The sequence below is a fragment of the Anabrus simplex genome, chromosome 5 (genome assembly GCF_040414725.1).
Source record: "Anabrus simplex isolate iqAnaSimp1 chromosome 5, ASM4041472v1, whole genome shotgun sequence".
Taxonomy (NCBI): domain Eukaryota; kingdom Metazoa; phylum Arthropoda; class Insecta; order Orthoptera; family Tettigoniidae; genus Anabrus; species Anabrus simplex.
Window position 1 is genome coordinate 40,907,727 of NC_090269.1, and position 26,502 is coordinate 40,934,228.

At 39.1% G+C, this 26,502-nt stretch overlaps 1 protein-coding gene across 4 annotated transcripts in view; it reads right to left on the reverse strand.

Annotated features, from left to right (window-relative positions):
• Positions 1-26,502, reverse strand: part of LOC136874301 (homeobox protein araucan) — a 633,626-nt gene that overhangs the window by 285,817 nt on the left and 321,307 nt on the right. The window contains exon 1 of one of the 4 annotated variants that reach the window (XM_067147944.2): positions 10,421-10,832. The exons of 2 other annotated variants lie outside the window; for them this stretch is intronic. In XM_067147944.2, the coding sequence (XP_067004045.1) occupies positions 10,421-10,468 (48 nt within the window). In that variant the 5' untranslated portion in view covers positions 10,469-10,832. Of the gene's footprint in view, positions 1-8,756; positions 8,822-10,420; positions 10,833-26,502 lie in introns of those variants that run through there. One more of the 4 variants, XM_067147943.2, reaches the window with a different exon arrangement.

Consider the following 26,502-nt stretch of genomic DNA (forward strand, 5'->3'; position numbering starts at 1 on the left):
TGCTTTTACTGTCAGCAGCGAAGTTTTCTTTATTAGAATCCTGTACTATGGTAAATCGTAAAAGTATTCCGCTGCTAGTGACGGCCGTACAATAAATATACCCGCAAGTAAAGGAATATTTTACTATCAAAGCTAGAGTTTATATAAGGACTGTACATTCACCATGCATTTACAACGGACTAATCCACAATTATTGCAAACAATATCTAGTTGGAAGCTTGGTCTAAGAGCCATTTTTATACGCACAAGGATCTTATCCTTACTCAATAGATCTTCCATTTGTAAAAAGGCTTAGTAAATAATATTCTAAGACGCTGAAAACTACTGTAGAACGTATAGATGCATTCGGATCAGAAGTATGGGAAACAACGCCTATCCTAAGGGGGCAGCTAAATGCTATGGAAAAAGAATAATGGAGGCGTTCCTGTCAACTTACGCTGCGAGACGGAGTAAGAAATGAAGATATCCGAAAACAGGATGGGTATTGCCACCATGGGAGCAAACATGTTACGTTTTGTATGGTTATATACAACGTATGAACGAAGATCACTGATCTAAGAAAATATTACATTATATACCATCTGCAAGAAGACCTAGAACAACTTTGAAAGATTATATTAGAGAAGGAAACTTCGGGAAAGTAACTGACTAAACTGAGTACAGGATGATTCCAGCTTACGGGACCTTGCTCAGGATTTCTTAATACGAGAACTGCAAGAGGTCCACAGGAAAGCATCACGATTTGTTCTGGAGGATTTCTGACAAAGGAGTACTGTTACAAAACTGTTGCAAACTTTGGGCTGGGAAGACTTGGGAGTAAAGAGACATGCTGCTCATCTAAGCGCTAGCCTATGTTACGAGCTGTCAGCGAAGAGATGGGATGGAATGACATTAGTACATGAATAAGCTTGCATTGATTTTTAACGTTGGAATTTTAGGACAAATTGGGTGCAAATATTCGGTTATAGGAAGAGAAATTAGCGAGTAAAATAATGTACCAAGGGAGATGTTCGATAAATTTCCAACTTCTTTGAAATTATTTTAGAAAAGAATAGGAAAACCACTGATAGGGAATTCACCAACTGAGCGACAGCCCTAAATGCAAATCAGTGGTGACTGACTGAAAATAACAGCTGTGGAAAACGGGATGCGACAAACAACTATAGTATTTTATACAAATCGCAAATGATGAATATCAATAGTTTCACATAAATGATAGACATTTATAAACTAGGCAGGTTCCTGACCTTTGTTTGTTCAGCTACGTAAATGCAATCGGATAGAATCTTGCTTCTTACGCTCAAGGTTTCACGATTGAACCTTGAATCAGTCATTATCAATCTAGAGCCCTTAAATAGGAAATACCTGTGTTTGCAGGTTTACTGGCACATAAGAAGTCCTTCACAAAGCAAATTCCATTATCACATCATCTCTTAAGATGGATAGTGGTAAAAAGATGATAAACACTTTATTATTATTAATATTATTATTATTATTATTATTATTATTATTATTATTATTATTTTAAGACTTTTAATAATAATTGAGGAGTGTCTGTTCAAAATATGTTATTTTCACTTTATGAAAGTTGTGGGAAAAGCGCAAAAAACGTAAAATAAAAGGCCATGGAACGCATCCATTAACGGGTTTTTTTTACAAGTTTCTAAGGACTTACATCTTCCTGGTCTGCATTGCTCATGTCAATCGATAATGTTCAACTACTGTAAGGCATCTGGACGAAATACTGGTTTACTTTTTAGAAGTGAATATAATTTTTCACGAGAGATAATGTGCATATAAATAGACTCATTATTCAAACACAGTCACGCTTAATTTGTAAAGCATACAAGTGGCCAGCGAATGTTCGGTAGAAGCTGATATGTGGAGGCTGATCAAATTTGTGCTGAAGTCATATCGACCATTCTTACAAACACCTACTTACACGCCCGTGTGCCACAAGCTGAACGTGGAGAGGATGTGGTCAAAAGTTTGGTGCGAGTTAATCCAGTTAGAGAGAGAGAGAAAAAAAAAGAAAGTGGCAGCCGAGCCAACTGCTAAAAATGGCGCACCATTTCAGTAACCATGACAACGTTTGTTCGGGAGCATCAGCGCCGACGCGACGCACCACACTTCCCAGAGGTTACCTTTGACTAGAAGAAAATTGTTAAAAAGAAAATCGTCTCCTCGTAAATGTGAGTTCGTGATAGGAAGTGTTACATCAAAAGCCGAGTGACATTGTAATTGGCTTTTCACCATGGAGGCCGCGATTCGAATCCCGGCCAGTAAATGAGGGATTTCGAAATGAAAATCCACGTTCCCATGATCCGCATTCCACGTAAAACTTCAGGGGTCCTGTGGCTGTTATCTTGCCATTAACAGTCAGTTAAACTGAAAGCCATTTTACCGAAAATGAAAAAAAAAAAAAGTGTTCACTTGTAAGAAGAATGTGACATTTATTTCGACCAAATTAATTTTCTTTTAAGGAAGTTAAAGAGTTGTGTATGACTATAGTGATTATTAAATATCTAACCGTAACGTCCGAAAAAAATATTAAATTCTAACCGCTCAATTGGAAACTAAAAATACGTATACACAATAATTGCAAAGTAAGTTATTATTATGATTGTTATTATTACGTTAAGACTTTGAATGATCAGGCTATTTATGGGTAGCTCTACTAACTAAATATAATCTATCCTGAGAGCTTTTAAACTACAAATCCATAGGCCTATCCTGTCGGTAACTTAGCATTTAGTACGTTATAGTCTAGACCATCGACATTGCTTTTGTTCTCCATTTCTGCCCACCTAATGATCACATTTTGTTACTAAGGGCTCTATGGTACAAAGGTCTTGAAAACAAGTTGAACTCTTTCGGGGATGCTGCCATATGACGGAGATGCCCAAAGAACATGACCCTTGTTACACTGCTATGAAAGTAGAAATAACGTGATTGAAGCTTAACTGATTGAAGGACTGTCACGTTAAACTCATACTGTCGATAAATTAGGACATTACAATTACTCACTTATTACTATCAGACTCCGGATTTTTATGCAGCAATAGGTTAGAATGCAAACTAATTTGGTTATTAGGAAGTGTTGTCTAGCCCGTTCTTCCATAATGTAGCGAGAGTAACATTAATTCTAGGGGTTCTGATGTGCCGTACCCCTAATGCTTATGCTAAACTCACAGCGTATCCGTTGTGCAGCCTAGAGTATACTTGTTAGTAGTATCAGTAAATTTGCATTCTTATTACTGCCACAAAAAATCTGGACTCTGCTTACTACCTACCCTAAGAGGGTCGTACCCACTCTAGACATCAGACTCTACATTTTGTTAGAATCTCGATACAGATATTGTAATTAATAATTATTCTCTCGAATATACCTACTTGGGAGCACGCTTGTTCTACTGAAAGTTTGATCTTCACCCAATATTTCCGCATTTTATCCCGTATTAACACGTTTTCTTCCTTCGAGCAGAGGTTATATTTCTTCTTCAGTGGCTTTTCCGCCAGAAGGTAAACAGGCAGTTGACCAGTCTGTTGGGAGACAATCTTGCCAAAGAAAACTATCCTCCTTTTTCTGACTCAGTCAGAGCACCTCCTTGCCTGGGAGAAGAGCTCTGAATTGTGACGTCTTCGGTATCCCCCATCCTCTAATACGGGACCTAGGATATTATTAATATCCAGATCATTTTGTGCTTCCCCAGCATTCAATTATATCATTACTACCCAAACATAGTGAAACACTATTGGTCTTCTTATTTTCTTACACTAGTGCCTATAGATCCTTCAAATCTCTATCCGGCATTTTTCTCATAATAAGTTTCTATAGATTTTCAAAAATAGCATATGCAACTCAATATTATTATTATTATTATTATTATTATTATTATTATTATTATTATTATTATTATTATTATTATTATTATTTGTACTAAGGAAATCTGCATGGTTTTCGCCCAAAATTGAAAGAAAAGACACCCTCTGAAATTCAAAACACAACTGTCTGTGTATTTGGAGATAATATATAAGGGCAATAAATAAATAAATAAATAAATAAATAAATAAATAAATAAAATCCTACATAAAACTACGGATAAATTGATAGACAAGTTTCTAACTCAGAAATTGTACCATATACTCCAATGATCTTTTCAAGGCTAGATGATTCGTCGTAAATAACTTCTCCTGACTATTTAATAGGCTATAACAAAGCTGCCCAAAGCCCTATGGTACAAGAACACAAACTAATAGACTTTTAGTTTTTTTTTTTTTTTTTTACAATTGGCTTTACGCCACACCGACACAGATAGGTCTTACGGCAACGATGTGACAACAAAGGGCTAGGAGTGGGAAGGAAGCGGCTTTGGCCTTAATTAAAGTACAGCCACAGCATCTGCCTGGTGTAAAAATGGGAAACCACGGAAAACAATTTTCAAGGCTGCCCACAGTATCTCCCGAATGCAAGCTCAGAGCTGCGTGCCCCTATCCGCACGGCCAACTCCTGATAGATCTCTTGGTAGCGGATGTTGAATTTGTTCAAACATGGCTCACTAAAAAAAAGGAAAATACCAGACCGATAACTAAAGCAACATGAGCAATAAGTTTGAACATTACGTAGTACAATGAAGAATTATGAAATATATCTGCTTTTCCTCTAAAAAAAAATCCGAAAATATTCACTAAGGAACTACCGACTTTGGCGGGCGTTTTGAAAGTTTATGTTACCTTCACAGTAATGAGTTTCGTCCGTACGTATATAATACGGAATAGACGTGACTGTGTCTGCTTTCTTTGCGAGTCCCGGCACGGCGCCGAGCCGTCAGACAAGAAAACAGCCCATTCTGAAATTGATTTAGTGCGGGAGACGACATAAACGTGCATCAGATTTGAGAGCTACTGCAGAGGGCAGGTCGCCGAGGAATTCCAAAATCCAGACGCGGGACTGCCGCCGACGTAGCGCGGGATGCATTCAAAGTACGACCCGACCCGACCCCAGAACTCGCACAACATAGCGCGAGATCCATTTCCATATTCATTCAACAACAACGGATTTTTAAAAGAGAAACACTGGAACATGACAGCCAACACGAAGACATCACATGAAAACAGCCAAGGTGCTTTCTTTCTGCACGAAATAACAAGTTGACTGTCAGAAATTATAGGACATGTGATAAGTACAGGACCACATACAAAATTAATGGAAATAGCCATTAACCTGTAGATTTCGATGGTTTCTAGCACGCTTAATGCCAACTCTAATACTGGCTAATATTACCCCAAGTCACACCTATATACAGGTAGCTTACCCTAGAAAGTTGCCCCAACCCCTGCCTATTCCTTAAATTAATAAAACCATGATGTTCGTTTTACCCAAGCTGCACGATGACCATCTACTCGGCTTTTGAAGAATAATATGCAGCAGAATATTTTTAGTTAATCAAATAGTAGAAATAGTAGGTGCATTTGGACAGTCGCAGTATATTACGATAAATTAAAACATTTTAAAAACTGAGTAGAAGGGTATTCCACGTTTTTCTGGTACTGAACACATCCCTAATAATAATAATAATAATAATAATAATAATAATAATAATAATAATAATAATAATAATAATAATAATAATACCGAGCTCGATAGCTGAAGTCGCTTAAGTGCGGCCATTATCCAGTATTCGGGAAATAGTGGGTTCGAACCCCACTGTCGGCAGCTCTGAAGATGGTTTTCCGTGGTTTCCCATTTTTGCACCAGGAAAATGCTGGGGCTGTACCTTAATTAAGGCCACGGCCGCTTCCTTCCAACTCCTAGCCATTTCCTGTTCCATCGTCGCCATAAGACCTATCTGTGTCGGTGCGACGTAAAACAAATAGCATAATAATAATAATAATAATAATAATAATAATAATAATAATAATAATAATAATAATAATAATACGATGCAGGTCTCTGTTCTTTTTATTTATTATTAGTCTTCTTCATCAAATGATGTTCACATTATATGAATTGCAGTATTTTGAAATTGAGAGAAAAGATTTATCCGAACAAAATTGTATGCTTCTTTGGAAGCTTTGCACAATCTAATTGCCATGAATTGTGTCAATCAGCGTGCTTTAAACCATCTTTCAAGGATTAATCCCTCTGGTATTTTTATGTAGGGGATCGTCCGTAATATGAGCTAAATTAATTGGTATTATTTTCCAAATAATCAGTGGCAAAGTTAAATCTTGTTTGGCAATGACATCAGGTTATTTGGTACGTTCTGTTCTTTTTAAAAACAATCAATACCGAGGGCTAAATCTTTCCGATACCCTCAATAACTCTGAGAGTGTAGACCAAAACGTTAACCACCAATCTGTCGTATTATATATGATCTTATATCGAAATGAACAAGATAACAATAACTTATTATTGATTGTAAGTACCACTAACTATTTTTACGCTATTCGGAGACGCAATGTGCCGGAATTTTGTCTCTCAGTAGCTGTTTAACGTGCCAGTAAATCTACCGACACGAGGCTGACTTATTTGAGCGCCTTCAAATACCAACGGACTAAGCCAGGATCGAACGTGCCAAATTGGGCTCGGAAGGCCAGCGCTCTACCGACCGAACTACTCAGCCCGTCAAATGAACAAGAAGTTCAGAGTATTAATTTCCAAGATACTTGTCCAGATTATGAATTTTACCCGACAATGTTTACTTGTACCCAGTTGCAGATTATGCTGAGTTCCAAAAAGGAATTCCTTCCCTACATGCATTGTACATAACTTTTTTTATTTAAAAAAAGGGTGCCAAAACTTGTGTTGTAACGGGGCTAGAAAGTAAAATTTAGCTTCATTCCCGGGGCTGGGTGACATTCAGCGAGTATCGTGGCTGTTCGATATTCTCTTTAGATGAATACTAAAACAGAACGGAAGATTTGTCCCAAACCCAGACTCAAGGAATTACATTAGCCTACTCCCATCTTAACAGTCATAAATATGACAATGATGTAGGCCTATATACTAAATCCCCCCCCACACACACAATAGCACAATAATGACATACAGTATATATGTTCCTGACTTCTAAAACTGATTCATTAGCATAGAACAATAATCACTAATGCCTGAAATACACCCGTTCCAATGGCAACTGTTAGCTACTTAAAGCTTGCTTGCACCAGAAGTACTCTCATCTCAGAAAGTCCAATAAAAGATCAAAATAATAATGTGATTTCTGTAGCGCCCATCTTCATTCACATCAATTTCTATAGACGCCTGGATGTCGGAATTTTGTCCCATACGATTTCCTTAACATACTGTTTACCAGTAGTCGCCATCACGGGACCTCATATATGTGTACACCTCAAATGCTACCGACCTCAACCAGGATCGAACCCGCTATCCTAGGAGCAGAATACCTACAACTAACAGACTGAGGTCGACAATATGCTGATTAGAGTAGGCCTATACAGTTAACTTACATGAATTTTGGAAAAATAATCCTGGTACAACGAAAATTCGATTACCGTGTTTGTAATTACCATACTAACAGCCAAGTTTGTTGGAACGTTCTCAGGTGTGCATATGAAATTTGGACAATGAAGTATGCGATCTTATACCTGATCGGAGATTCCCATGAGCAAGGCAGGTAATGATAGGGTCTCTCGCGCTTACCTGGGGCAGGTTTGATTATAATAATTATCTACAGGATAACAGTAATAGAGCGATTACAAAACAATCCGAGGATCATCGATCATCCTTCAATATTGTGCCACTATTAGAGTATAATAATTGTAATGTAAGCGGGCAGGAACAAGCTCCTGTATAAACTGGGCTAATAATTGAGACGTCATGTATCTTCAGTGAAACAAATTCGCCAGATGAAAAATGCAGGAGGCAAACGATGCGGTTCAAATTCAATTAGAAGTTCTAGAAAACTAATTAACATGCAGCCATTCACAGATAACATCAGGGCAAGAATCCGTAATATGCAGTGTATGGCTGTGGCAAATATGAAATTAAAATCTAATTTAATTAAATAAATGAAGTAATCTTTTATCTATTGTATTTCTAAACTCGCAATTAACAGTGCAAACATGACAGAAAATAATTTCTCAAAGGGAATATTACAACTGGAAAAAGTATTGATTTTCAAATAGAGAAACAGAGTCATAGGGTACGTTGCAGAAAAACTACTCACTTCAATGAACATTCTAACAGAACTGAAAAATGGAATTCGTTTGTAGAAACTCCTAGGAGCTTCTTTGTAGACCTATGTCTACTCTTTTCAAGTGAGTAACATGGTCACTGGCCTTTCATTCTGTAAATAGGATCTCAATATCAACAGAAACGTTAAACTGCATTTTTAGCAAATCAACAAGTGACTTATCAATTATATTACGTAGAAAAAGCAGATGAATCAACTGAATTTTCCTTGAACATTCAACGCATTATAAGTTACTAAATAATAAACTATAAATCAAGTATACTAATGAGTATAACCTGAAAAGGTATGTTACGCATATACACAACAGAAGACTGATAATAAAAAACAGCCTTGAACACAAAAGTACGGTATTATATATTGATCTGAACTGTACGATATCCATTAGCCTATAGTGAAGTAAATGATCTAGGTTCTGACAGATCTGAAGTCTCGAGTATTATATTATTAAAATTATTGTAAAGTCCGTCTGTTTACAGCCAACTGCAAGCAAACACCTGATAGTACAAAATGCTCATTTCATTTCTTCAACACATAACTTACTTCAGTGCGGGCCTTACTATGCGCAATATCTACTAAAGATGCATAGAGAAACAACATATAAACAGCACAGTATTAAAACTTAATAGTCGCAATGAATTTGCAAGCAGATTGAAAGATATTATTACAGAATATGCATGTAACCAGGGTGTTCTGCGCGTGACCGAGTGGATTATGATAACATTTCATAATATTCTGATAAGATATAATGCATTTTAGAGGTTATATGTGGAACTGCATTCTACAAACTACCGTCACTACAATAGACTAAATGTAAATAGATTATCATAAATGCCTGGCTCTAAACAACGTCATTATTTTCAACTTCAAACTACGAAGGTCCAACGACCTGAGTTTTAGTCGAGAGATTCTTTATCCTTGATCGACAATTTTCGAATTAAAACAATAAAGAGGGAAGTTACTGCGTATTGAACTCAACAGATTCTACTTTAGAGAGTAACCTGAAGTCCAATTGAAGGCACATTATTTCTCCATATCGGAAAACTACCAGTAACAGAATTCCATAGGATGGTTGAAAAATCATTATGAAAAGAGAGTATGCCAATATAATAACACATTACAAAATTATAGATTGCATTGTCTTCTGTAGAAGTTAATTTTACTTGTAATGAATGCTTGATGGAAACACGGGGATATTACAAATAACATTTCGTATTAGTCTGCAGTGCTTTTACAACATTTAAATTACCAACCCTGACTTTATCAAGTTGTAGTGCGCTATGACAGCTAAGACTTGTCAGTTCATCCCCCGCCCTCAAAGTCCAACCACCCCATATGTTGACTCTAGCAGGAGGCACTGGTGGCGGCAGGCTTTGACCTCAATGGATATTGAATTGCCTTGGGCCAAGAGCACAGTAAATGTTTGCTTCGTAGCGATGTTTGTATAGCGCTTGTCCCTTATGATGCCGCCGGTACCCCCACTAATTATGATAATATATCGATGATATGGCCCTCCATTCAGCATCCTAATTATAAGGATAATATATTATTATTATTATTATTATTATTATTATTATTATTATTATTATTATTATTATTCATGAACAAAATTCACTACAATGAGCCAGGTAAAATGTTCACGCATTGTATTTCGAAACAAGCATTATTTTTCACCGAGAATTTAAAGCTGAAACGTTTGGTTTAAAAATTCGATTTGCAATATCACACAAACACAGCCCTTCATTTATCCAATTAACAAAATAATGTTAACCATCAACTTATCACTGGATAGGAACCTTGAAATCGTCCACAACGTTTGTTACTGTTAACATCGAAATGTAAATCCTTTGCAGTGATGGAAGAAGAGCTATCGTCCCGTAGAAATAAATAATATTCGTCAACTAAAATAGTCTACTATTTGGGAAATAATCACTTCACTGGAAGAAATATGTTGATAATAGTGCATTAATAATACGATAGGGAAAATAACACTGGCTTTGCTAACTATAACACTGACTACATGTAATTTGCGGAGTAAATTAAACATAAGGTGCACGCGATGGGTTTGCGGTCCCGCGGACGTATCGTCCCGCGCGATGGGCAGTGCTTCACGGGATCTCGCGCCGAGCTACCGCCGGCCGCCGGAGCTTAACCTTAAGCCAAAACAGTATCTAACACCAAACACAAAAGAGTCGGAGATCACCTACCTGCGAGGCGGCCGGGTAGGAATACCCGAACTGGGTATAGGCTGCCATAGCTGGAACACGTTGAGGCCTACCACTCACTACATGGTGCTGTACGGCCCATCGTTGTTTGGTCTCGCTTCACTGCACACTCCACACCGGGCCGGGGGGCGATCGATTCGATTTACAAAAAAAAATTGAATGAAGGAAGCAGACAGAGGCACCCCTGTGATGTTCCTGTTTTGAGGGGTGGGTTTAGTTGAGTAGGGGGGTTGTTTGTTACGGTCACAGCACGAGAGATGCACCCCCTCTCTCCTCTATCGTCACTGCACGATCACTCACACGGGGTATACAATAACAAGCTGAAGCAAGCTTCCAGCCGACAACACAGGGCAGGACGAGATGGACTTCCGCACGTTCAGCCTCGTTCAACACACGCTCGACGCCAGGCAGCGACTGACGTGCTGGGGGGAACCTCTGGTGTCCGATCCGGGAACAACTCGCCAGCTATCCCCTCCGCCTAGTATGGGGCGGAGTTAAACTCCAAGAACCAATCACATTCTATGGTTACGCCCTCTACAGAGTTATTGCTGCGGCCCCACTGCCAACGGGCGAGGCCCGCCTTTCTAAACCCCGCCCCCTACAACAAGTCGACAGGAAACAAGCTAGCAATGTTTATGGGGAGTAGGCACGAGAACTCCAGCCGTCCGTCCATCCGTTCGTTCATCAAGGCGAAAGAAATCAGGACCATTGTTTAGGAATAAAAACATAAAAAACGAACAGAAAGAAAATGACTGACTTAAACAATAGACTACAAGGAAGGTGAAAAGAGAGGGGACTAGATGGCTTTAATGATTGGTCAGGAAACGATTACTGCTTTTAGAAGTAACTTCAGGGGTAATTTATGAACCTGACATGAAGAAAAACACATGAATATAAATTATAATGTTGAGTTAAATGCTAATTTTCTCGAGTTTAGTAAATCAGTTTCAGAGGTTGTGGACTGTAATTAGTTTCTGTATAGGCCTATTTCTTTCCTACATGTAATGTTTTGTTTAATTAATAATAATATAATTAACTAAGATTAAAGGACATTGTTTGCAAATTAAATTACTGTGTTCATAAAACATGGTTTGTTGGGAGTAATGGTCAGGGGTAGCTGCCTCCTACCTCCACTGCTAGAAACTCGAAGACACTGCAAACTAGCACTGAACCCGGAACTACTGTATACGCTGCCAGAAGAACAACATACTATAACTACCATGCTACTTGGAAAGCGTTCCTTTGGAAAAGTTTAAAAAAGAAATATTGCGGATTTTTAGTTTTTGGTGAATAACCACGATGTGGATATGATTTCGTACTGTTAACATTGATCATTTGAAACGGGTAGTCTGACTCGTTGGCTGAACGGTCAGCGTACTGGCCTTCGGTTCAGAGGGTCTCGGGTTCGATTCCCGGCCGGGTCAGGGATTTTAACCTTAATTGGTTAATTCCAATGGCACGGGGGCTGGGTGTATGTGTTGTCTTCATCATCATTTCATCCTCATCACGACGCGCAGGTCGCCTCCAGGTGTCAAATAGAAAGACCTGCACCTAGCGAGCCGAACCCGTCCTGGGATATCCCGGCACTAAAAGTCATACGACTGTTCATTTCATTTCATTCGAAATGTTAAATAAATATATTTATAGGTCTACATCACGTGTCAGGAACATTTCAGTCTTCAACAAATAGTGTGGCGAAATCAAGATTTAGGGTATGAAGATCACGTTGCTTTGTTTTTGCATCACTTATCTAAACATACACCGTGCAAGTTGGCAACGCAATACGAGTCGTTCAGCTGTATGATTGTATTCGGGAGACTGTGACTTCGAACCCCATCGTCGACAGTTTTGAAGATGGTTTTCGGTAGTCTCTTATTCTGATGCCGAGCAAGTGTCCATTTCTATCCCAACGACGAAAACCTGTCAGTACTGCCATTACGTTAAACAGGTAGCAAAATAAATAAATAAATAAATAAATAAATAAATAAATAAATAAATAAATAAATAAATAAATAAATAAATAAATAAATAAATACATACACACATAAATAAATAAATAAATAAATAAATAAATATGGCTTCCGACTGAGAGAGCTAAATAAAATTCAGGAAACTCAATCAGCCCGGCTCGGAAAGGTGCGGTATCCAACTGATGAGCCCATGCCGCACAGGGGGGGGACATGGTCATTTTTGAGGATTGAGTTTCCTGAATTGCATTTATCCAAAAATGTATGTTCAATCTCAATACCGCTAGTCGTTTAACTTCAATTAAGCAAGCAATGTGTATGTTTGAAACTGTTCATTGGATTCAGTCTTCTTTAGGCTACTTGCTGGAATATTGTTTTAAAATAACTAACAGACATGAGTAATAATATGATGCCAGATTGATTATTGTTTAAAGGGGCCTAACATCTAGGTCATCAGTCCAGTAATAATATGAAACCTCCTTCAAATGCTTGTGCTTCGATATTCTATTTTCTTCATTAACGGTACATAAATTATAACATGTTTTTAGTACGCGACAAAATGTATAATATACTCAAAACGCTACATTATTTGAACCAGGATAACTAGGAAACTCATTGATTTCTAATCATAGGTAGCCTACCACATATAGGCTACGCTACTAAATGTCTGAAAGTGAAATTAAATGATTAAATTTTCGTAAACATAAATCATTTTCGGAAGGATATTGGGAATTGCATACCCATTTGTTCAGAATACCCAAACCAGTGAAGATATAGACAATAATTTTTATAAATGTTGACGGCTTTGTGACAAAAATTCTCTGAGCTTGCTCACTGTACTGTATATGGGTTCCCACCAACAATGTAAATACGAGATATTTTTCAGTAGATAGACTACTGTATGATTTAATTCTAAAGTGCAAAGGAACTGAGGTGACATAACGTAACATTTATTTAATTGTATCATCGATTTTTATGATGACTACTATAAATGTAATACCGGTAGCCTATGTTCAGTTACAAAATGTGATTCTGTTTCTTATTTTAATACATAAAGAAAAATGAGCCGTAAATACATCATACTCTAGCAAACATGCAAACAATTTTTTTTCTATTTGTTTTACGTCGCACCGACACAGATAGGTCTTATCGTGACGATGGGACAGGAAAGGCTTGGGAATGAGAAGGAAGCGGCCGCGGCCTTAAATAAGGTACAGCCCTAGCATTTACCTGGTGTGAAAATGGTAAACCATGGAAAACCATCTTTAGGGCTGCCGACAGTGGGGTTCGAACCCACTATTTCCTGGATGCGAGCTCACAGCTGCGCGTTCCATGCAAACGTAAGTTGCATTCCTACTGTGCGATACAGTAAGGTTCATTTTTCTTTACGCATGGGAAAATGAACTCAACGAAAATGTTCTGATGAACTGGATATCCGCAGGCTATGTGACTGGGAGGCGTGAACAGTCTTAAGGGAAATGATGGATAGGTTTTGACTCAGCAACGACGATATGCTAATTTCGATCTAAAAAAAAATCATTCTTAAGATTGCAACAATACTCTTCCTTTTTTCCAGAATTGGGGATTGTTATGTGGATAAATTACAGGTGTGTATAAATATATTTCAATTTCCATAGTTCGATAAAGATTCTCGTTTATCAACTCGTAAGCGGAATACTACATTTCTTTAGTAACTTAAATTAAAGTATCGTCGCCGTCTGGGCTAAATTTCTCATTATTTGTGGACTATAACCCTGTACTTGTCGTGAGATACTGTATCCAGGGACTCCTTACTTATGGACGCAAAGATGTATTGCGATCTTAATACAGACTTCTAAGTTAATTTCGTCGTGTAACCTACTTATTACGAAAATTGTGAGATAATAGGCTGTACTTAACAGTTCTCCCCTACTTTAAAACGATGACTTCTGAACTTGCCGTGTTCCAAGGGTATTTATCATTTTCTAGCAATTACTTATTTAACGTATTTATTTATAAGGACAGACTGACTGCATGGTGCATCAGTGCCCAAACAAAAGTAAAATTCATTGTTGCAAAGAGAAATAACTTACTTTTAATGATTCGACTGGAGTCTATACGTCAATTTTGTTTATATTTAATGGGTGATAATCCTACCTTTGAAGTAAAAGAAGAAAAAAAGCTGGCATTTTTCGAGTCGCAACCTTACGTTGAATGCGAAACATAGGGGGCTTGAATTTTAATTTCAACAATACCATATTCATTGGGTGTAATTCGAACCGCGGGGAGGCACTTACTATGTACACTGAAGAATGAATATTGACACTAAAAAGCAACTAAACTTATTTACATCTGACGCTTTTCAGATGAAACTCGAGCGGTGGTTTTAATACGGCTATTTTACTAAACATTCATCGTTTGCAATTGTAGTCTTCTTTCAGTCTAATACTTTATGGCTATAGGCCTACTAATACCAGTAAGTTATTGGTAGGATGAAACATAGCCTATCGGTAGTTACATGTATACTAACTTCTAATAGGTGTACCAAAGTTTCATTGTTAAACATTCTGAGAATGCTTATCTTTTGAAGGGACAATAAATAACTTTTGACGTAGAATAAACGTATAATTTCAGAAGTGTTAAGATATAGGCCTAATCGGTTACAGTACCTACCTCGATATCTCGAATCACCTTGGGAGCTAAATTTTATTTCGATATATAGAAAATATCGTTCATGAGCATGTAGGCCTATAGCATATAATCGAATCATATGTATCTACGGGCTTATACTAAATACATTATTTTTAACAGTAAGCTACTTAAAAATATACAAACTCTATTTTACGGCATCACTTAATTATAACCCTTGAAAATGAAAACCTACAACCTGATTTCCAGTCATTGACCGGGTCGGGGATGGTTTTTTTTATTTTTTTATTTTTTTTTTGCTAGGGGCTTTACGTCGCACCGACACAGATAGGTCTTATGGCGACGATGGGATAGGAAAGGCCTAGGAGTTGGAAGGAAGCGGCCGTGGCCTTAATTAAGGTAGAGCCCCAGCATTTGCCTGGTGTGAAAATGGGAAACCACGGAAAACCATCCTCAGGGCTGCCGATAGTGGGATTCGAACCTACTATCTCCCGGATGGAAGCTCACAGCCGCGCGCCTCTACGCGCACAGCCAACTCGCCCGGTGGTCGGGGATGTAATGAATGAAACATATATAGGCTGTTTTTACAATAGGGTAGCCACTCCCAAGGTGATTTATTAATGACTGATAGATGCTATGAAATGAGAATGGAGAGTGTTGCTGGAATGAAAGATGAGGGGGAAAACCGGAGTACCCGGAGAAAAACCTGTCCCGCCTCCGCTTTGTCCAGCACAAATCTCACATGGAGTCACCGAGATTTGAACCACGGTATCCAGCGGTGAGAGGCCGACGCGCTGCCGTCTGAGCCACGGAGGCTAAAATTATAACCCTTATTATAGTAAATTTTTAGAAGACAGGATACAGTACATACAGTAGTGAAGCAAACGTACCTCAGTTAACACCTTTGCAAAAAAAATCCGTTAGTCTCTTCTGTTTGTTACAGTTAACCTTTCCTCCCTTCAGATGAAAACTTCTCGTGAATACCACGCAACCGGGATTCGTAAATGGAGCTTATCATCCGCGACTTCGGGGGTTGCTTTCGTATGTGACCGGTAATGAATTCACACTCGAGAAACAGCGAGGCTTCGCCGATGATCACTAGAAGTTTTAGCTTTCCGGTTCCCGTCATTTTAGCTCCCAGCGTCACTGTAACCCTTTATTTACTTGTTAACTGTTCCTCACAAACCACGAATTCCGTATTGCACCCCTTAATGTTGCACAAAATTTGAGTTACAGAGTATTTTTTGCTTCAAGGGAGGAAATGTTTGGTTCGAGAAATCGACAAATTCGTGTAACCGAAATACACGCGAAGAATAGGACAAAGAACCGGGAAATTTAAGTTACTTCGAGATACTGAAAATTCGAGTAGACTAATGGAGGTTCGAGATATCGAGGTTCGAGTTCATTTATTTACTCGAAAGACTGCGAGGATTCTAACTGTACAGATGCACTTTACTCTCCCAAACTCCGCAGCCTCTTAGCTAGTGTTTTGGTAAAAGTGGTCCAAACTAGAATTTTAAAAAGGGAAAAGATATGCCTTTGTGGCAAAGAATAGGGACAATATCCCTTAAGAATTGGTATTAATTGCACGACGTTAACTAGAACGCAAAAATGTTGTTTGATTTTTACCATAGGCCTAACTAGACCTCGCTTTTAGGTGCTAAAAAAACCACGGAACCAGTTGGCTGTGCGGTCAAGGTCACACAACTGTGAGATTGTATTCGGGAGATAGTGGGTTCGAACCCCACTGTCGGCTGCCCTGAAGATGTTTTCCGTGGTTTCCCATTTTCACACCAGGCAAATTCTGGGGCTGTACCTTAATTAAGGCCACGGCCAATTTCTTCCACTTTCTAGGCCTTTGAAAGACCCCGATATGAATTTTCAAGCACATCTTAATGCCGTTTTCCTGAACGTGTTCACGAACTTTATTAACCAACTTTATAAATGACGTATGAGTTTGAATCCTGCACCTTCTGTGGATCAGTGCTAGTGTGACAGCCTCCAGATCCTAAGATTGAGGGTTCAAATCTGGTAGCGGTAACAGAGAGAAGTCAGAGAGGCAGAGAGAAGTCCATTCGACACTCCATGTCCAGTAATGATCGCATGTACTGTAAAATATCTCTGGTGACGTATTTGGTATTTACCCGAAAAAATTAACAGAAACGCAGCCCAGCGGATAGGCTATCCAGCTTTAGTAAAGCGGAACGTAGAATTTACGTGCAGGCAACCTAAATGGCCTCAAATTTAATTGTCTGTACACAGCATTGGAGGCCATACGATGATGATGATAATTATGATGATGATGATGATGATTATTATTATTATTATTATTATTATTATTATTATTATCATCATCATCATCATCATCTGTTTACCCTCCAGGTTCGGTTTTTCCCTCGGACTTAGCGAGGGATCCCACCTCTACCGCCTCAAGGGCAGTGTCCTGGAGCTTCAGACTCTTGGTCAGGGGATACAACTGGGGAGTATGACCAGTACCTCGCCCAGGCGGCCTCACCTGCTATGCTGAACAGGGGCCTTGTGGAGGGATGGGAAGAGTGGAAGGGATAGGCAAGGAAGAGGGAAGGAAGCGGCCGTGGCCTTAAGTTAGGTACCATCCCGGCATTCGCCTGGAGGAGAAGTGGGAAACCACGGAAAACCACTTCCAGGATGGCTGAGGTGGGAATCGAACCCACCTCTACTCAGTTGACCTCCCGAGGCTGAGTGGACCCCGTTCCAGCCCTCGTACCACTTTTCAAATTTCGTGGCAGAGCCGGGAATCGAACCCGGGCCTCCGGAGGTGGCAGCTAATCACGCTAACCACTACACCACAGAGGCGGACTATTATTATTATTATTATTATTATTATTATTATTATTATTATTATTATTATTCCTGGCCCTTTTCCTCATTTATTGGGTCAGCGGTCAGTATATCTGGGGATATGCTCTCGTTTTACGGCCGGATGTTCGTAGTGTGATGCGTTGTGTGTAGATGAAGATGTGTATTCAGACGAACACAATCATCCAATCCCCAAGCTAAAATAATTAATCATAGACGGTTAAAATCCATGACCTGGCCGGGAATCGAACCTGGGGCCTTCTGAACCAAAGGCCACTAGGCATTTCTACATGTTAATACGAGTTTTTAATTTAATAATAATAATAATAATAATAATAATAATAATAATAATAATAATAATAATAATAATAATAATAATAATATCACAAATTCATGGTACTCGGAGCAGTAAGATAGCCCTGTGACAAGTTACCAGCTACATTTCATAGACCCTAAATCAGTAAGGTCAGCATGCCGACCGATATGAGGATGTTGCATTTAAACACCCTCAAATGCTACCGACCTTACCGGGGATCGAATTCCTTATTACATTATTATTATTATTATTATTATTATTATTATTATTATTATTATTATTATTATTTTATGCTGGAGTGAGTGGCTCATACGTTAGAGTCCTGGTCATCTGAGCTCAAGCTGGCGAGTTCGATTTCGGCTCAGTTTATTCATATTCCGAGGTGCTCAAATGCATCAGCTTTTTATCGGTAGATTTGCTGGCTCATGAAAGAACTCCTGTGGGACAAAAAGTCCAGAGCTTTGACGTCACCGAAAACTGAAAAGGTAGTCAATGGGACCTCCCTCTAAATAAGTTACTTGCGTATGCTATTCTGTGCCATTGTGGCAAACCTGATAAGGGCCAGATTGTTAAACAAATAAAAATAGGCACTAAAGAGTATAATTACTAACTTACAATAATTTAATAATTTTATTAATGGCGTATTAGGCTGCTTCGTATGTTAATTCTCTGACTAGTTAAACTCGCAGTAGGCTATCTGCTCTAGCCATAAATCAATAGAAGGGTAAAAGTGAGTGCCCCTAGGGTTGGGAGGGGTAGCTTCAATGGTCTCCCCTATCAATTGTCGCTACGCTTTCTGCTGCGAATAACCCTAGTTCAATTATGGTATGGAAATACAGTATGCAGATGAACTACTATTTTCTGACAGGTTTGTGTTTCGAAACTGCCCACTGTAAAGCTTTTAAAACCTCTGCCCTTATTGTAATGAAACTATACACTACAGGACTGGAAAACTGCTCTCCGAGTTTCCAATTCGGTTTCTTCCCAAGTGGACTTTGTTCTAAATGAAACTATTTATCTATCTGCTTGTTGCTCACCATATTAGCACCCTATGAGGATTGGTGATAGAATGTTGGTCTTCAGATCTCAAGAACGCGGATTCAAACCCGGTAGATATAGTCGAAGGTTTGAAGATCGTGAAAAAAAATCCATTCGGCATTCCACGTCCTGCGATGGCCGCACGTAAAAATTATCTTTTGATACATTTGGTGTTCATCCGACAAGTTTAATTAAATCTCAGCCGTTGATCGACTTACAGTGATCGGTTTCCCGCAATGTGGTAGAGTAACACGGAATGACGGAATTGACACGCAGGCAACCTAAATGATGGGATGCCGTACGCTCATTGTTGTTATATTTACCCTAAAGATATTTAGTGAATTTTTTCGTTGGTATTGTCGACATACGTAGGCCTACTATATCCGACTGCTTGGCTGAATGGTGAGTATTGATGCCTTCAGTTCAGAGGGTCCTGGGTTCGATTCCCGGCCAAGGCGAGGATTATAATCACGTCTAATTAATTATTCTGGCTCGGGGACTGGATGCTTGTGTTTGTCCCAACACCACACTACCAGCCACCACAGCAACAAGTAGCCTAATAGTGATTGTTTCCCTCCCTGTAGGGTTGGCGTCAATAAGGGCACCGGCTGTAAAGCAGGGCCAAATCCACATGTGCGACACAGTTAGCCCCCGCGACTCCACCGGTGTCAGGAAAACCTGTAGAAGGAGAATTATAGAAATACTATATTTCTCTTGCATATGTACCCTTCACTACTCGACATTTCAAGATACACTAGAACTACTAGAGTGACAGAAGTTTCCCTTAAAACAAGCTCTATCATCTACTAGTAGGACCTAAATTTACTGACATTGGCTCTCGTGTTCACGCACATCCTAGATGCCAACCAAATGTGTCAAGAATTGATCCCACAACCATGGCCATAGAAGATGAGTACCTAACCAAATATGCTTCGTAATCGATCTTGTACTTTGTAAGTGGTATATTGTGTTTCTGATTTCCCCACTTATCATTCATTATCATTAATCTGATAAGGGAAGTACAGTACTCCGACCCATTGTACAGCAAGTAAATAGCGGTGGGCTCCACGCCAGGAACTATTAGCCTTCCACGAAGTTTACCCAATAGAAATAAATTTATATTGGGTTATGCAGAAAGTTTAGTACGTTTTCAACAGATGCAGATTTCGTTAGCATTTTCGAGAAAGCTGCATGTGTTGCAACTGTTTATAAGATGCTATTCGCTTGCCTCTCTACGCAGCTGCTCTTTCCTTCCCACATTTTTACATTTATTTATACAGTATTATTGTATTGTACCTTATCCTGTCCCGAATTTGTGCAGAATATTGTTGAATATGAATGCTTGGAAGTTACATATTCAGTTTCTGATGCAATTCACCGCACACAAAATTGTTTTGAGTCCGTAAACTTTGAATATTTCCCCCGTACTTCGTTTCTGTCTCGTATCAAGTATGCACAAGTCAAACATGGGGTCAGTTGCACGTTTGTCTAGTTCTGATGTCGCGTGAAAACAGCTGAATATAACTTCCCGAAATTTTAGTTGAGTGGAAAAAGGAATTATGACTAAAGCTATTCCTCAATCGTTAAAAAGAAAAGTGTTGGTTTTCCTATGGGAAATTACTATTATTAGCCTATTATTATTATTATTATTATTATTATTATTATTATTATTATTATTATTATTATTATTATAGTCCGATTCCTTGGCTGAATAGTCAGCATTGAGGCCTTCGGTCCAGAAGGTCCCGGGTTCGATTCCCGGCCAGGTCGGGGATTTTAATCGCTCGGGGGCAGGATGTTTGTATTTGTCCCAACACTCCCCTCTTCAAATTCAGACAAAACACTACACTACCAACCACCGCAGAAACAAGCAATAGTAATTACATCCCTCCACATAGGGTTGGCGTCAGGAAGGGCATCTGGCCATGAAACAGGATCAAATCCACATTGCGACTCAGTTCGCGCCCGCGACCCCACAGGTGTGGGAAAAGCGATGGATAAAGAAGAAGAAAAATTATTATTATTATTATTATTATTATTATTATTATTATTATTATTATTATTATTATTACCACCGGGCGAGTTGTCGTGCGGTTAGAGGCGTGCAGCTGTGAGTTTGCATCCGGGAGATACGTTCAAATCACACTCTCGGCAGCCCTGAAGATGGTTTTCCGTGGTTTCCCATTTACGCACCAAAAATGCTGGGACTGTACTTAATTAAGGCCACGGCGCTTCCTTACCACTCCTAGGCCTTTCCCCTGTTATTACTATTATTATTATTATTATTATTATTATTATTATTATTATTATTATTATTATTATATTTGATTTACGACTCACCGACACAGGAATGTCTTATGGAGATGACGGAAGGAAATAATATACCGGAAAACACTGAAGAGAACTACCGAACCGGAAGAATATATTCAACGAACATAACGCAAGGCATCATGTGGCGTTAATAACCAGCAGAAAATAGAATCACGACCTTGTGGTTTGGAATCCACGCGAAACTGGAGATCCCGTAGTTATGATCGCGCTATTAACAGTCACATAAAATTTCAAGCCTACTTGTTTGCTTTTCAGAAATAGCAGAAATAGACTGGGACATTTTGCGCACATTGAACAGGTACCGTAACCGTAGTTTTAGTCTCCACTGAATGTAATGGAGTGCAGTTGGTAATCTGAACGCTGCCAGAAGTCACTCTGGTGATTTCTTCAGCGTCTACTCTGCCCAGCCCAGGTACACGAAATTTCAACATTGCCAGAAAATTGGCAAGTGGAAGAATTTAGTAATTTTTATGGAATTCATAATAATTATTTCACTTCCATCAAAGAAACCTCTCGGTTATCATAACGGAGATTCCGGAATGCAGAAATCATCGAACATAGAATGTCTGCCAGGACTTCCTTATACACTGAAGTCCCGAACAGAGTATAAAACTTTTAAAGGTTCAGTATTCACGCTTATTCAAAGCTATGGTGGATGATATTCATATCGTCGTTATGCCTGTGAAAACTGCTATGTGAAATATTTCAGATTAGAACTTTGCCCGGTAAGGTTCTGTCATCTAAGGTTCAGTACTATGTGAGTAAATCCAGACAATTCTCGCTGTTATTTATTTATTTATTTATTTATTTATTTATTTATTTATTTATTTTTAAAAAGCCGGTTTACAACAGGGTAGCAAACCCAAATTATAGTAAACCTAAAAATCTCTAAAGTAGCCTACTTCTCAAATTACATTGACACAAATGTTAGATCTCAATAACTAAAAATACAATTATGAATTACTAAATTATGAATTAAATGACATTGATACAAGTCTTAGATTTTAATAACTAAAAATAAACTTAATAACTAAATTATTCATTAAATTACATTGCTACAAGTCTTAATAAATAAAAATCAATTTTTAATAACCAAATTATCCAGTACCGGTACCTATAACTTTTTGACAGCTTTCAACGTGATTTTAATGCTTAGTGTCGTGACAAATAATTAGGCCTACGGAAAATGGGGAAATGGGGATCTAAATTTAAAAAAAGAATGATGTTATATACATCTCTGTAATCTGGGGACCATGACAAAAATGTATCTGTAAGTATCTGTATGTATCTGTAAGTAAGTACCGTATACATGATGCAATTGAAGGATGAGTAGATGACAATGTAGTTCTGAATCCGGGCCTCTGGTAATGACAAAAATTCTCAAGTGACAGCGAATGTCGAATTACATGTAACATTCTGAGTTTCATGGGCGTCGGCAAGAGGGTAGATGTAACCCTCTGGCTTCATTAATTTTTGGTAGGCTCAGGCTACTCTTTGTCTGTCAAGCTGCAGTTACCGGTATACTAAAAAAGTATAATATAAGTATAATATAATTAATTCGTAATATTATAGACTACTGTATAGTTTAACCTGCCGGCCCCGTGGTGTAGGGGTAGCGTGCCTACCTCTTACCCGGAGGCCCCGGGTTCGATTCCCGGCCAGGTCAGGGATTTTTACCTGGACCTGAGGGCTGGTTCGAGGTCCACTCAGCCTACGTGATTAGAATTGAGGAGCTATCTGACGGAGAGATAGCGGCCCCGGTCTAGAAAGCCAAGAATAACGGCCGAGAGGATTCGTCGTGCTGACCACACGACACCTCGTAATCTGCAGGCCTTCGGGCTGAGCAGCGGTCGCTTGGTAGGCCAAGGCCCTTCAAGGGCTGTAGTGCCATGGGGTTTGGTATAGTTTAACCTAATAAATAAATATCATTGTGTTTTAATTACGTCGAGTTTGCCCCTCCGACTCCCTTAATAAAATTCCTGGCAACATCCCTGCTGAGTGTACCACTATACCAGTATAAAACTTTCATAGAGTAGTTACTTTTTAAACCTATTGTAAATAAAAACGTGTTGATTACCTTCAGTTTCGAAAATGTGTTTGTCAAAATTAAGTAGGCCAAGTCCGGTATAGGGTATATCTGAATGGACAACCCTCTCTTACTCAGAATTGACTGCACGGAATGAATCTATTCGTAAATAGTATGTTCATTAGTTCAAATTTTAAGTAAATAAGTGAATAAGTGGAAGAGGGAGTTTCCGCCAGCCCAGTCCAGCCGGCAGACAACCCGCACGTTCCGCGATGCGGCCAGTGCGATATCCACACACTAATCAATAGCTCGGTACGGTGGTTGCGATAAGTGTTCTGCTTGACACACGCTTATCGGGGAAATGAATTGTTTGTATGTGTATGTTGGCAAGGGATGGCAAGGAACACTTAACAACATATGTAGGATTTATGTTCTCAGCGGGGTGTCCATTGTATAGGAAGATATGCCATTTCCAGATTTCAGTGACAAGTGTTTGGCTTGTAACGCGAGCACTAAATAGGGAGTGGGCTCCAAGTGGTCGCTCACGAAACAGACTCACTGTTACGAAATGAAATTTCGCTAGCATGTGCTGCTATGGAAGCAGTAATATGTTAAAAATAAGTGGCGGAGGTGATTATTGTTTTATGAGGAAATACAACTCGGCAACCATCCTCTATTAACACTAATTACAGGAAAAAATGGAAATGAAGGTACCGGCCAAAGAAATGCAAGGGCCACAAAGAGCGTGAAAATGAAAGACTCCTTAGACCTTGACACGTAATATCGTCGGGGCTGGAAAAAAATAACAGTTGATAGGGGGGGGGGGGTGATAAGATAGATGAAAGTGAGGAACTTGGCACAAGTAAATGGAAGCAATGTCAGGAATCAGCTAAGGGCGCCATGGTCACAATAAACGTACCCAAGTTAAGAGCCCCTTTTAGTCACCTCTTACGACGGACAGAGGACACGGTAGATGCTATTTTACCGCCCTCATCCACAGGGAGTTAAAAATTAGTGTAAAAGAATGAGTCGTTGGTGGTGATTATTGTTTTAAGGGGTAGTACCTATGGCGAGATCAACTTTAATTATAAAGATCAACAAAATCATGTAGGTAAACGATTCTTAGATATAATGTTATTGGCTTTACGTGCCGCTAACTACGTTTAAGCTTTTCGGAGACGCCGAGGTGTAGCAATTTAGTCCCGCAGGAATTCTTTTACTTACCAGTAAATCTACCGACATGAGGCTGACATACTTGCGCACATTCAAATATCACAGAACTGAGCCAGGATCGAACCTGCCAACTTCGGGTCAGAAGGCCAGCGCCTCAAGCGTCTGAGCCACTCAGCCCGGTGCGATTCTTAGGACTCGCAAACCTAATAGCATCAGAGTCAAAGGAGAACAGGTGTTGACCAAAGGAGGTTGTACAGCAGAGATGGAAGAGGGGAGATTGGCGTGAGTTAAGTGGAAACAATGACGGAATCATGTAGAGACCCAATAGTTCCCCGCCCTACTTGAGTAGCCTATCCCTTGGGAATTACTGCTTTTAGTCGCCTTTGACTACAGCAAGGGGACACTGAGAATCTCCCATCCACAGGAAATGGACGAGTATTCCTGTACTCAGAGACCTATTGTTCGATTCCCGCCGTTTTAGAACTGTCATAATAGACTATAGTATACCAGTGTGTTCAGAGCCCAGGAGAAGATGCAAGTTGATGTAGGCTATAGTGGTATTTCGGTAGAATATAGTCCGATCCATTGAAGTTCTGTTTAGCGCAAAGTTGATAATAGTTATAGATTGTAATGCAGAATCCCTCTATACAGTTCGTTATTACAATAAAACGTAATCATTTTATTGATGATTTTCTTTTAGAAAATTTCTGTAGAGTGTTCAATCTGAATCCGCGGTGAATCAGACCGCGTCTAACCGGCCTTCCACTGTAACTGGGAAATACCTCCCAAGGCTTTGCTTCTGACTCAGAACCGGAAATATAGAAATATAGACAGCAATGTCCATGGAGACCACAGTTCTCAGTATTGAGTAAATGATTGGAGAAAACGATCTCTAATCATAAGGGGGAGAATTTTTATGACCTAAAAAATCACTGAAAATAATCAATAAATGCCATAAGATTTATGAATGCTATAAAATAAGTACAAAATTACTTGAAAATATTTAACCAAAATGAATTCCTTTTTTTGTCAGGAATGAAGCCACACTTTTTCGTGTCGACTTAGATAAATGTAACAAAAACTTTTCAGTCTGTCAAGCACACTGCAATTACAATATAAATTATAACACTATAAACATAGGCCTACCTGTAAAAATACACCCACCGGGCGAGTTGGCCGTGCGCGTAGAGGCGTGCGGCTGTGAGCTTGCATCCGGGAGATAGTAGGTTCGAATCCCACTATCGGCAGCCCTGTAGATGGTTTTCCGTGGTTTCCCATTTTCACACCAGGCAAATGCTGGGGCTGTACCTTAATTAAGGCCACGGCCGCTTCATTATTCCTAGGCCTTTTCCTATCCCATCGTCGCCATAAGACTTATCTGTGTCGGTGCGACGTAAAGCCCGTAGAAAAAAAAATACACCCTATTATGCAAAGAATGATAGAATCTGAGGATGTTCTTGTAGAACGAAACATGCCATTCTTTGTATAATAGCGTGTTATTGCAGTGTGTTTGACAGACTGAATATTTTTTGTTACATTCAACAAACTGATTTCTGTTGACTTTGTAATAATGGTTTCACAGGTGACATGCCCCTATCCTATTCACTGCACAGCTCATGTTTTTTTTTACAGAAATAATGACCTCCTTATTTACTTGGAAGTGCATAGAATATAGACATAATGATTTACCGGATGTAGTGATAGCACTTTGCCCCCGAAGAACCTCGAAACGCTTGTTGTTCCTCGC